Source organism: Telopea speciosissima, chromosome 1 (assembly GCF_018873765.1).
Source record: "Telopea speciosissima isolate NSW1024214 ecotype Mountain lineage chromosome 1, Tspe_v1, whole genome shotgun sequence".
NCBI lineage: Eukaryota > Viridiplantae > Streptophyta > Magnoliopsida > Proteales > Proteaceae > Telopea > Telopea speciosissima.
The window spans coordinates 64662279-64673897 of record NC_057916.1 but is presented as its reverse complement, the minus strand read 5'-3'; the positions used below and the strand labels follow the sequence as shown (position 1 = coordinate 64673897).

Genomic DNA, 11619 nt, shown 5'->3' with positions numbered 1-11619 from the left:
CCATTTTCAGTCTTATATAGAGGGATATTTTGGGTTCTATGGTATGTACTTTGTTAGTTTTTGAAAGAGAAGGAAGGGGATGGGGGATTGCATACAGCTGTGCCAATTTTTGAGGAATGGGAAGAGGAGTAGAGAAGCTCTCTATGTAATTGGGGCTCAGCTTGGCTTGGAAATGGGATCCTAATAAAATCTATAGGAATTGCAAGGCATGACTATGACCCACCACTCAGAGAGGCTTTGAGCTTGAAATTCCTCACAACACCCTTCCCTTCTTTATTGTCTCTTCTCTCTTCCCATGATGGTAGTGGAAAGCAAAAAATTATTAAGTACTTGGCTTCCTCTCTTTACAAGTGCCTTTGTTTGGTTAGTGAGTTCACACAGATGTTGATAATAGCTCTAAAGTTTGAGTTTTTACACTCTACTTAAACACTATGGACTTGATTGCTCTAATTAACTATAGAATTCAATTGCAATATTGTATCCTGACCAGATGGTTTATGGAAAAGAGGTCTGCATTATAGGTGCTTGTGATTAGGAAGTAAAGGTGAGTGAATAGGGGGTGGGTTTGGGAGCTGGGAAATAAATCACAGATGGGGTCAGAGACTTTAGAGTGGAAATATTCCATTCTATTCCTACTATAAGTTTAAGGTCTGCCCTATATAGTTCAGATTAACTTCTTGTATTCTCCTATAGCATCGAGGATATAGATAGAGAGAGAGATTTTCAAACCTCAGTTTAGACCAACAAAATTTTTTGTCCCACAGTCCAACTTGGAGTATTCTCCCATAGCATCTATAGAGAGAGAGAGAGATTTTCAAACTTCAGAGCATAGACCAACAAAACTTTTTACCTTTTTAATTTTGGTGAGAACAAAAATTTTTACCCACAATTCCAACTTGGAGTATTCTCCTATAGTATATATATATAGATAGATAGATAGATAGATAGATAGATAGAGAGAGAGAGAGAGAGAGAGAGAGAGAGAGAGAGAGAGAGAGAGACATGTTCAATTTTTTTTAGGCTAAAAGATCATATATGAAACACCAAGAAAACAAAAATTACAGAATAAACGGGAGGAAAACTTCCTCAAAAGAAGAAATAAAACTGCCCCAAATTTCCCCCACCTTTGGCATTGCCATCAGCAGGGAGAAACAAAGGCCAAAGGAAAAAACACATGGGAAATCAAGAGTAGCTAGGCCTGAATCGTGGTCTACCCTGAGCATCCAAAATCGACTCATCTTGAACAAGAACCGGAAGGGACACCAACACTGAAGAAGATTGAAGAGTAGCCGCCGATTTAGCCAGAAAATCAGCGATGGGATTAGCTTCCCGAAAATAGTGAGAAAATTTCCAAACAATCGAATCTAAAAAAGAACGTAGACCGACCCAGCGCTGCCAAAGAAACCAGGGAACAATACCAGCATAAAAACAGCCACCGAATCACACTCAATCCAAAGATTTGAAATTCCATGAATTTTAGCAAATTCCAAACCCAGGATTAAAGCGTGGAACTCAGCCTCAAAATTAGTCGCCACTCCTAGAAACTCCTTGAAAGAAAAAGTGACCTGCGCACCAGCATTTCGGAAGACACCTCCAGCCCTTGATCTACCTAGATTTCCCAATGAACAACCATCAATATTTAATTTAATACAACCTAGACGAGGCCGAGCCCAAAAAACCTCCAAAAACCGAGCGCCACAATGTCTTAAAGGAATATTCAAACTCCTTCCCGGTAAAAAGTCTTGAATAGAGAACGATTGGGATGAAAAATTTGAGAAAATAACCCTAATCTCCCTTCAAATTAAACCCCAAACCTGGGATTGGTTGGTGTGTCACCCGTCAAATCTTCTGTTATTTCTTTCCAGCCAAATGAAAAAAGAAATAATAATAAAGACACAACCCCACACTTCTTTGAGAGAACTCAAATTCGCCTTACCCTTCCACCAAGAACTCATCTCTAACAAAGAATTATGCCGCTGCCAACCGAAACCAAAAAGATTTGAGAAGGAAGACCATAAGAATTGGGAGAAAATTCACAGAACAAATGGTAGATAGATTCCTCCGCCTGCAAGCAAAAACCACACCTAGAAGGGAGAGGAACACCCAATTTCTTTACCAAATCATCAGTGGGTAATTTAAAATGAATAATCCTCCAACAAAAAATCTAATTACCAAGGAAAACCATGGTGGTTTTGGATTTTTCACCCGAATTCCCTCCCAAGCCGATTTTGTCGTGAATACCCCTAAGGGATTGAGAGTCCAAAAGCACCTATCAGCCACCGAAGGGGGGGGGGGGATGCTAATCTGCAACATTGAATCGAATGTAGCCTTCAGAAATCCGACTCCACATGAGGCAGGTTCCATCGACCTTCAAGAATAAAATCGGACACCTTGCTGGTGAAGCCCTTATAAACTTCTAAATCCATAGAGGACTCAAAATCTCTACTACAGAAGCAAGACCCCAACCATTTATCAAACCAGAACAATATGTTGGATCCATTTTCCACTGCCCATCTTTCAAAGGAAGACACCAAGCCCCAAAGCCGTTTAATACTAGGCCATATGGACGATGCCTTATACCCGTTCTTCAAAGACCCATCAAAGTTCATAAATCTGGCTCTCATTAAATGACTCAAAATAGACTGGCCATGTTTAATTTTCCAGACAAGCTTGCAAAGCTTTGCCTTATTCACATCTCGCATACGCATGACTCCCAGCCCTCCTTCAGATTTAGGCTTGCAAACCAAGTCTCATTTTATAGTAATTTTTTTACTAGAATCTGTATCACCAGCCCAAATTAAATTCCTCATCCACCTCTCCAACATTTTTATGGAGCTTTCAGGCCACCATTAGATGGAAAAATTGTGAACCGAAATGCTTGCAATGACTGACTTGACAGGCTCCACCCACCCAGCCAAAGATAGTAAACTCCCTTTCCAATCTAAAATTGCCTTCTTGATTTTATCCAATAAAGGGAGGATATGACCACGTTTGACACAGCCCTTAAAAATTTCCACACCCAGATACCTTGTTGGGAGAGAACAAATAGGGATGCCAAGATCATTTGAGATCCTATTCCTTCTCTTCACAGGAACCTTGCCAAAGAAAAGCTTGCTTTTTTCAAGGTTGACCTTTTGCCTCGAAAAATCCTGGTATTTGACCAGGAAGGCCTTCAGATTACATATATACCAGTTAGAAGCATTCATAAAAATAAATATGTCGTCAGCGAATAAAAGATGGGTGGGAGAAATAACCCCTTTCAGACCTGGCAGAGATTTAATTTTTTTTTTTTTACGACAAAAGAGCCTGAAGCCCTTTACAAAGCACCTCTTCCGCAAGGATAAAAAGCAAAGGGAAGATTGGATCACCCTGCCAAAGACCCCTTTCAACTCCAAAATAACCAACCGGGCCACCATTAAGCAAGACAAAAATCTTTGAAGAAACAAGGAGCTAATGGATCCATCCCACCCAAGCCTCTGCAAAACCCTTTTTCCTAAGCACAGCAAACAAGAAATCCCAGAAGAGAGCATTATAAGCCTTTTGGATGTCAACCTTGATTCCCATACTACCACCTCTAGTTGTCGAGAACATAATATTCGCCAACTCAGAGGCCATGCTAGTATTATTTGAGATAATCTTCCCCTTTTGAAAAGCTCCTTGCTCTTCAGACACCAACCTGGGCAACTTTACCGCCAGCCTCATCACCAAGATTTTTGAGATAGTTTTACAGATAAAATTGCTCATACAAATAGGCCTGAATTTATCTAAAGACTGAGCCCCTTCAATTTTTGGAATCAGGGCCATGAAGCAATTATTTACCCCCTAAGCAAGCTTTCCCGAGGAGAAAAAAATACTTGACAGTAGCGCAAAATTCATAGGACACCACCTCCCAACACTTCCTAAAGAAAGCACCTAGGAACCCATCCGGGCCAGGAGAGCTATCCGGATCCAGATCCCATACAGCAGATTTGATTTCCTCTGAAGAGTGGATCATCTCCAAACACATATTATCCACATCATCATTCTCACTCGGGATAACATCAAGAAGGTCAAAGTGCTCAGAGAGAGAAAAAATTTTATGAAAATTTTCATCGAAACTAACCACATAATCAGCAATGTCAACCTGGTTAGATATTATCTCGCTATTCTCCTTTTTAAGCGACCGAATCAAGCTTTTTCCTCTTTGAATCTGGGTTGATAAGTGGACGAATTTTGAATTTCTATCCCCTTCTTTATGCCATCTAATTCTTGATTTTTCCACCCACAACTTCTCATGCAACTCAGTAGCTTTTAACAGCGATTAGTCATACCATTCCTCTTAATATCTGCCTGCGCTTCTTTCAACTTATACTCTACATCTTCATGCGCCAGATTAATGTTTGGGAAGGCGGACCTGGACCAAGCTCGAAGAATTTGTTTAAGACCCTTGAACTTCTTACAAAAGCCAGACAAAGGATTTCCAACAATCCCACACTGTCAATAATCCGAAACCACCCTTAAGAATTCATCATGCTCAACCCAAAATTTATGAAAGCGAAACGAACAATTCACAGGCCTAGGAATGCACTCAAAAAGCAGCAAGATAGGAGAGTGGTCTGACGTTATGTGGGGAAGCACTCTCTGCGCACAGTCTTGAAACAAATCAAACCATCTTTGAGAGAAAAAACCCCGGTCAAGAATGGCAGTGACATTGCCTCTCCTTCTATTATTTGACCATGTAAAAAAATTTCCTTGAGATGGGGCATGGATCAAGGAGTAAGAGTCTATCAATGCCTGAAAATCCGCCGCTGACCCCAAATTGAACCTACCTGGGCCTCTCTTCTCATTAGAAAACAAGGTGCATTAAAGTCACCCATAACACACCAAGGCACCTAGAAAGCCGACAAAGTTACAAGGTCAAGCCAGAGATCCCTCCTCCTGGCGCGAAAGTAATTCGCATGAACAAAGGAAATGTGCACCCTTTGACTCACCCAGTCCAGCCCGACAGAAAGATGTTGGTCAGAAGAAGCAACAACAGATGGCCGACGAAAATGAGACTTCCAAATTACCCACAAATTAGGACACCCATCCCTACGATAGTTTGCAATAACATCAGCCGCAAAGCCACGTCTATTAAAAAAATGAGCTGGGAATTTATCAACGTCGATCTTTGGTTCAGCTAAACAAACCACATCAGGAGAGAGATCCTTCAATAATTTACTTAAGGCCCTTCTACCAGCAGAAGAGGACCTTCATCAACACTTGGAAGAGGTGGCTTTGTCAACCTTTTTAGGTTGACCTTTTTTCTTCGTGTTCTTAGACATTGCATCTCCACTGTCCATAACTAAAGGAACACCCCTGTCAGCCACATCAACAGCTTGGATTTCAAGATACGAGCTTCAAGTTCTGATCGTATGTGAAGACTCTAAATTGGAAGCCAAGCCTCCACATGAAGGTCCTTTACTTTCAGCTCCATGACCTCTTTTCCCTCCCTGATCCCTGTCCATGTTGATCTCGACCAGGGAATCAGGCACCATGTCCACAGATTCCACAGCACTATCCACTTGGTCGCACCCCTGGTCCAAACCCATAACCTAGTCAAACTCAGAAGCAGACGACTCAGCCTCATCACCACACAAAGTCTGGTCCATAACAGACCCACACCTACTTAGCAAACCTGTTGTGTTGGGTGCCACCCGGTTACCTAGATCCACAACCAAATTTATTTGCCCACGATTGCCTTTAGCTTCGGAATTTGAATTGTGCGAAGGAGAGGTTCTTTGAGATCCTAGAATCTCCAAACGATTGACTCCGACATGGGAACTTACCAAATCTAGATTTCTTTCCTTTGGTTTAGCTTATCTGTTCATCAAGGAAAATACATTTATTGGTCGGGATTCTTTGGGTTTCTTGAGCATTTCATCAAGAAGTTGGAATCTATGCTTTCTAACTTCATGTGGTCCAATCTGTCCATGCAGAGAAAAAATCACTTGCTTGGGACGTTATATGTAAGCCTAAAAGAGAGGGGGGGGGGGGATTAGGTGTAAGGTGCATTATAGACATGAATTTTGCAAGGCTATTGAAGCAAGTTTGGTGGGTGGTGTCAAAGAAAGACTCCTTATGGATGAAGTGAGTTCAACATAGGTACTTGAAGATGGATTATATATGGATAGTTCAACCAATTCAAAACTGATCTTGGGTATGGAGGAAGATTTTGAAGTATTCGGCTTGTATTGAACCATTTATTCATCACATCATTAGGAGTGGTTCCACTACTTTTCTTTGGCTCGACCCATTGCATCCTGTATGTTTCTTATTAATAGGTAGGGGACCGCATACGATGCGGTGTAGGCTCAGACAAATTGGCTTGTGTGCAGTGCACTTTGGTTGATGGAAAATGGAACCATGGGCCATACACATCAGGGGATCTTTCTAGCTTTGGTGACAGTTAGACAACATCTGACGACATAATGACATGGAGGAAGATTCCATCATATGGACTGCTTCCCCATTAGGCAACTTTTCTACTGGGTCAGCTTTGTACATTGTGAGGTACTCTTCGCCTAAGGTGGATGGGGCGTCTGTTGTGTGGTTTAAGTGTTGTATCCCTAGGCATTCGGAAACAACTTGGAGGTGCTTGCTGGATATGGTTTGCCTACTAAAAATTAGCTCCATCAGGGAAAGGTGTTGGTGGCTCCCTATTGTTGTTTCTGTTGGGCACGGTTAGAGAGTAGAGATCACTCATACTAAACAGATTTAAAGAGATATATCATAAGACTTTAGGCTCCTAAGATTCTATAGGTTGTATTGACAAGCTGGCATTCTGTGCTACTGTTGCTCATATGTGGAAAGAGAGAAACTTCCATATCGTTCATAACAAGATGAAGATTTTGCTTTCTGTGATTAGAGATATTCGAGTGGACGTGGAGGATCGATGTAGAACTGGTATCTCTAAGTGGGTGAAACATCCTAGGAATCTCTTCTTGGTTAAGAGATTGAGTGTGCATCCGACCTGGGTGCATGACGAGGTGACTGATTCTGGTTGTCTACAGTACTTTCTATTTTGTTCTTCCTCTTGTTTCTGCAGAGTTTCAATAGAATTGTTGAAATGCTCTCTTAGCTTGTATTGGTATTTGGGGACTCCCTGAGCCTTGGAGGTCCAGCCCTTGAGGCCTAATCAGGCTACCTTTGAGTTTGCATTTGATTTTTTGTTTTTGCAATAAATTGATGCTACGCATTAAAAATAAAAAAAAAACTGAACTCTCTCTCTCTCTCTCATCAATTGGAAAACCAACTATCACTAGAAATAGAATTCATACACAACTCAATACAGTATTAGTGAGTGAGTTTCTTCACAACCATTATTCTCTTCTCTTTTTTTTTTTTTTCACATAAAATATGATAAGTAGACCTTGTCTAGTGTCTATTGATTATGAGTTTCTTTTTTAGTGGCATGTTGTTGTACCACCAAGATCATGGCCTCACTCTTAAAATCTGGGGAAGCCAATAAGTCCCCAATCGTTCCTAATTCCTTATACTGATTCCACTCTGCAAGTCCTGTCGTAGCTGGTGAATCTCTATCAGGGTGCCTCCCTATAATAATGAGTTGATAATCATCCTGCATCAACTGAATTACACGAAGAGTCTCTGTTCCATCCTTCACTGTTTGCTCAATGTATTTGAATCGATCATTATCAAACATATTATACTTTACTGTACTAATCATATCATCATCAAGATTCATTTCTCCCCCTTTGTCATTGAATTCAACATGGTTTGAAAGGATTCTGATTACCAATAGACAAACCTTTGGATTTCCAAACATTCTAGCCCCAAGGGCTAAAGCTTCCCTATCATCAGGGCCACCCAAGAACAACACAACAACACGAAATGAAGACCAACTTGCTAATGTGTATGCCGCCGCCCTAGAACTGCTCCAATGCCCCCTTTCAACAAGGATTGCAACTGAGCAAGGTGCATTATCAAGGACTTTTCTTAGGTTCATAGTTCTAGAGCCCATTTGAAAGGGAAGAATTACTAGGGAAGCTCTCCTCTCAAGTGCTAATTTGCAGACTTCATCATGCATGGCAGTAGCTGGAGTGATAGCCGTGAAGGTACTTACAGTGATTGTATCTTTATTGTTCTCCTCATAGTGTGCAAACGCTTTGACGATGCTTTTAGAGACTTGATGCTTGGAAGAAATGTATATAGATGAATTGTGAGAGATAAATAATGGTGTTGCACGACCAACAAGATCTACCAAATGGAGAATGTAGGCGGCAATGGGACTATGTTGGATATGATTGCAGGCTTCAATAATGTTGATAAGGAATGGAACACTTTCTTCTCTGTGGATGCACATCAGCAGTTTAAGTTCATCTTTGGGTCTGGTGTCCAGAATAGTTCTTCTATTGTAAACAAGATACCTCCTTGAAGGATTATAGATAGCTTTTAGTAGGATTGTGATCATCATTGTTGCTATCAACATGGATGTGCATGTCATTACAAAGGTTTCATAGTTTAATCGCTGCCCATATTTAAAAAAAAAGGACAAAAAAAAGTTTTTGATGATTAGTTGCACTTGTAATAAATCAAAAAAAAAAAATAAATAAATAAATAAGTGAACCGAACAAGAAATGTAAGATTGACACTTCTATTGATGTATTTAGAACTTGATACCTTATTTTAATTGCTTATTATCGTATTCCCATAAGTTCATCAAGTTAGGGATATATTTAAAAGGGTTTTCAAAAATAATTCCAAAGTGACATGGCATTATGTCATTATCAAAAGATGTCATTGTCATACACATATTTCCAGTACACATGTGAAAAGACAATGTATACATTTATTGAAAAAAAAAAATGTATGCAAGAAAAAAAGTAAGGTTACAAATTAATTGGCACCTTGAGAGGTGTCAATAAGAAAAGCTATTCTTTTAATTGTCACATATCTTATTCTTAAGAATTAATTATTTAAGGGTATAAAAGGGTTTTCAAAAATAAGTTGAAATTGACATATCATTACGTTATTATAAAAAAAATATCATTGTCATGCGTTTTTTTTTTTTTTTTTTGTAAACATGTGAAATGACTCTATTATCCTTAATGGAAATAAATATATGTAAATACTAAAAGGGCAAAAAAGTAAGGTTACTAATTATTTAACACCTTAAGGTGTGTCAACAAGAAAATCCCAAACATAAATAAAATAGAGATATATATGTAGTAGTTTAATATTGTACCTTGTTTCTCCTAAGTCCTTTAACAATGGTGAGCTCAAGAACACCTTTGACATTGACGACGAGGCTAATGGAGAGAGCATCCAACCAAGGTAACTTGCAAGAGAGGCCAGCTATGAAAGCTGCACTAGATTTCCCAAAGCATCCAAAAAAGATTACCATTCCAATTTTCTTAATATGTTCCCATTGCAAGATATAAAGATTTATTGCTAAACCAATTTTGAGGAAGTAGACTGGCATAAGAATCCATGAAACAATGATTTCAAGCCTTTGTACTAGTTCTGCTCCTAAAGGTGGTCCAGGAGGTATAGCTAGTCCAAGAACAAAAGGACCCCATGCTATATGAAATCCAATGAAATAACCCACCAATCCAGACACTAGTACTGCCATGAAAATGGAACAAATTGAAGCTGTATTCCCTTCCTTATTCCTCTTAATCATCCACAATGCCACTGGTTGTACCACAAAGATGATACCCAACATAAAACCAATTGCTTTGAAAACTGCTTTTACACTAATTACAAATTCATTGTTACGCCACAATTGGTATAAAATGCTTAATACACCACCCGCAATTGATGAAGACAATGCAACAGCACCAAATTCTGAATTTAAGATATTGAGTTCGAAGAGATATCGAGCAATGACAGGAAATGTAAAGAGAGTTTGTGCTCTCGATAGAAACCCAATTGAGAATCTTAATGACTCGTCTGCAATAGTGTCTAATACAACATAAAAACCAATCGAAGATAGAACGGTGGAACCAAAGTCAGCTGAAATTCCTATTGCATAAGCTTTCTTTCCAATCTTTCTTACTATCCATGTGTCCATATATACTCCAATCAAGAAGAAATAGAACATTATAGCCATTACTGAAACTACATCCAACAATAAGAAGCTCTCTAATGGAAATAATGCTCTTGCTATCATCTTGCTCTGCCCCAAAAAAGAAGGACCTAGCAGGAAACCACCCTGGATCATAAAGAAAGAAGAGTTAAATTAATAGTTTTACTTGTTTTGATAGTGGGGGAGAGAGAGAAAGAAGAATTAAAATTAATTACCAAGATTTGGGCAACCATGAGGGGTTGGCCAAGAGGCTTGAGAGCAATAGAGGTGAATAAGATGGTAAAGGAAGCAAGGGACATTTGAAGTATGAGAAGAGGGAAATAGTAACCAAGTTGGGAATAACCAAGAAAGATGCCACCTGAACTTGTCTTATTGGAGAGGCAGGTATGCTTGGTTGTGTTCCCTATGTAGTCCGAGAAGGCCCAGAACTCCTCTGGTTCCATCATTCTGGTGCCCATGCTGCAAGCCCCTCCCCCTCCTCCTTCCAGTCTCCAGGGAGAGAGCGAGAGGAATAGAGAGACGGAGAAGGAGAGGGAGGGAAGGGGACTAACACAGATACAGGGGTGATGAGTTCAAGGAGTTCTCCGGCCAAGAGCTTGGGTGGTACCGGCAGCCAAGCCACTGGAGGAAGGGAAAACAAATCAAAACCGCCTTGGGAGTATGAATGGATGAAAGAGAGGAAAAAGATAGAAATTGGTTTTGGTAATAACTGTTGACCAAGTCAAATGGAAAACTAATATGACAGCAATCGCAAAGAAAAGGTTCTATTTTTAGGCAACTCTATACTCATGCAAGACTCACCTGCAATTACTGTTAGCAAAAACGTGTTCAAACTCCGTTTTAAAATGTTACTGTATATTATCGTTTTAACCATGTTTTGTCGTATGTTTTTCAAATATACGGTAAAAAACAGCAAACAGTAAGCATTCCCATTTTAAACTCGTTTAACATATGTTCCTTTTTTTTGGCGTTTTTTAAGACCTTGGATTTAATTGACCATATCTCTCTTTACCGAACTTTGATCGGCCTGATTCTTTCTCCGACGTAAACATGACTCGAAAGGCTACAATTTTTATGATATCATCTTCAACTCAAGGTCAATGCACGGATACCGAAAATAGAAGCATGTATGTAAAATAAAAAAATCCTCAATTTATATGAGAATAGTGCTGCTTTTTTTGTTCTGTTTTTTTGAAATATAAACGTTTATAACCTATACCATTCGTTTTCCCTTTTTTAACTGTTCTCTGTTTTTTTGATCGTTTTACGTGGCCACCCATTTGCAATTTTTTACCGTTTAAAACCTAAGACTCCGTTTTTTTCTTTTTTTGATCCCATTTTTGCTAACTATGCCTACAACAATATTTACAATGAACCCCTAATGAAAGTTCCAAAGAAAAAGGCTTGGCTAGCTACACTGGATGTAGACAGTTGTACAACGAATTTTTTTTTTTTTGATACGCCTCTGATTATATTTGATTCCCTCCTTAGGCATGGTTTTTAATCTCGGATCGGATCACATCAGGCGATATCGGCCGGATTGGAATGGTATC

The 11619-nt window shown here is 39.5% G+C and overlaps 1 protein-coding gene across 1 annotated transcript; it reads right to left on the bottom strand.

Annotated features, from left to right (window-relative positions):
- Positions 1–7395: 7395 nt before the first annotated feature.
- Positions 7396–10524, bottom strand: LOC122652956 (cation/H(+) antiporter 15-like). Its single transcript, XM_043846845.1, has 3 exons — positions 10282–10524; positions 9224–10192; positions 7396–8506 (listed from the first exon to the last, which is right to left on the bottom strand). Exons 1-3 carry the CDS (start codon positions 10522–10524, stop codon positions 7403–7405), a joined length of 2316 nt encoding a protein of 771 aa, XP_043702780.1. The 3' UTR covers positions 7396–7402.
- Between the last annotated feature and the right edge of the window lie 1095 nt (positions 10525–11619).

Bases quoted from the DNA above. Each gene is read 5' to 3' on its own strand.
- LOC122652956 (XM_043846845.1), bottom strand. From the start codon at position 10,524: ATGGGCACCAGAATGATGGAACCAGAGGAGTTCTGGGCCTTCTCGGAC. The intron at 10,193-10,281 runs GTAATTAATTTT...TTTATGATCCAG, and splicing joins TCATGGTTGCCCAAATCTTG to GGTGGTTTCCTGCTAGGTCC. The intron at 8,507-9,223 runs GTACAATATTAA...AAATATGGGCAG, and splicing joins AAGGACTTAGGAGAAACAAG to CGATTAAACTATGAAACCTT.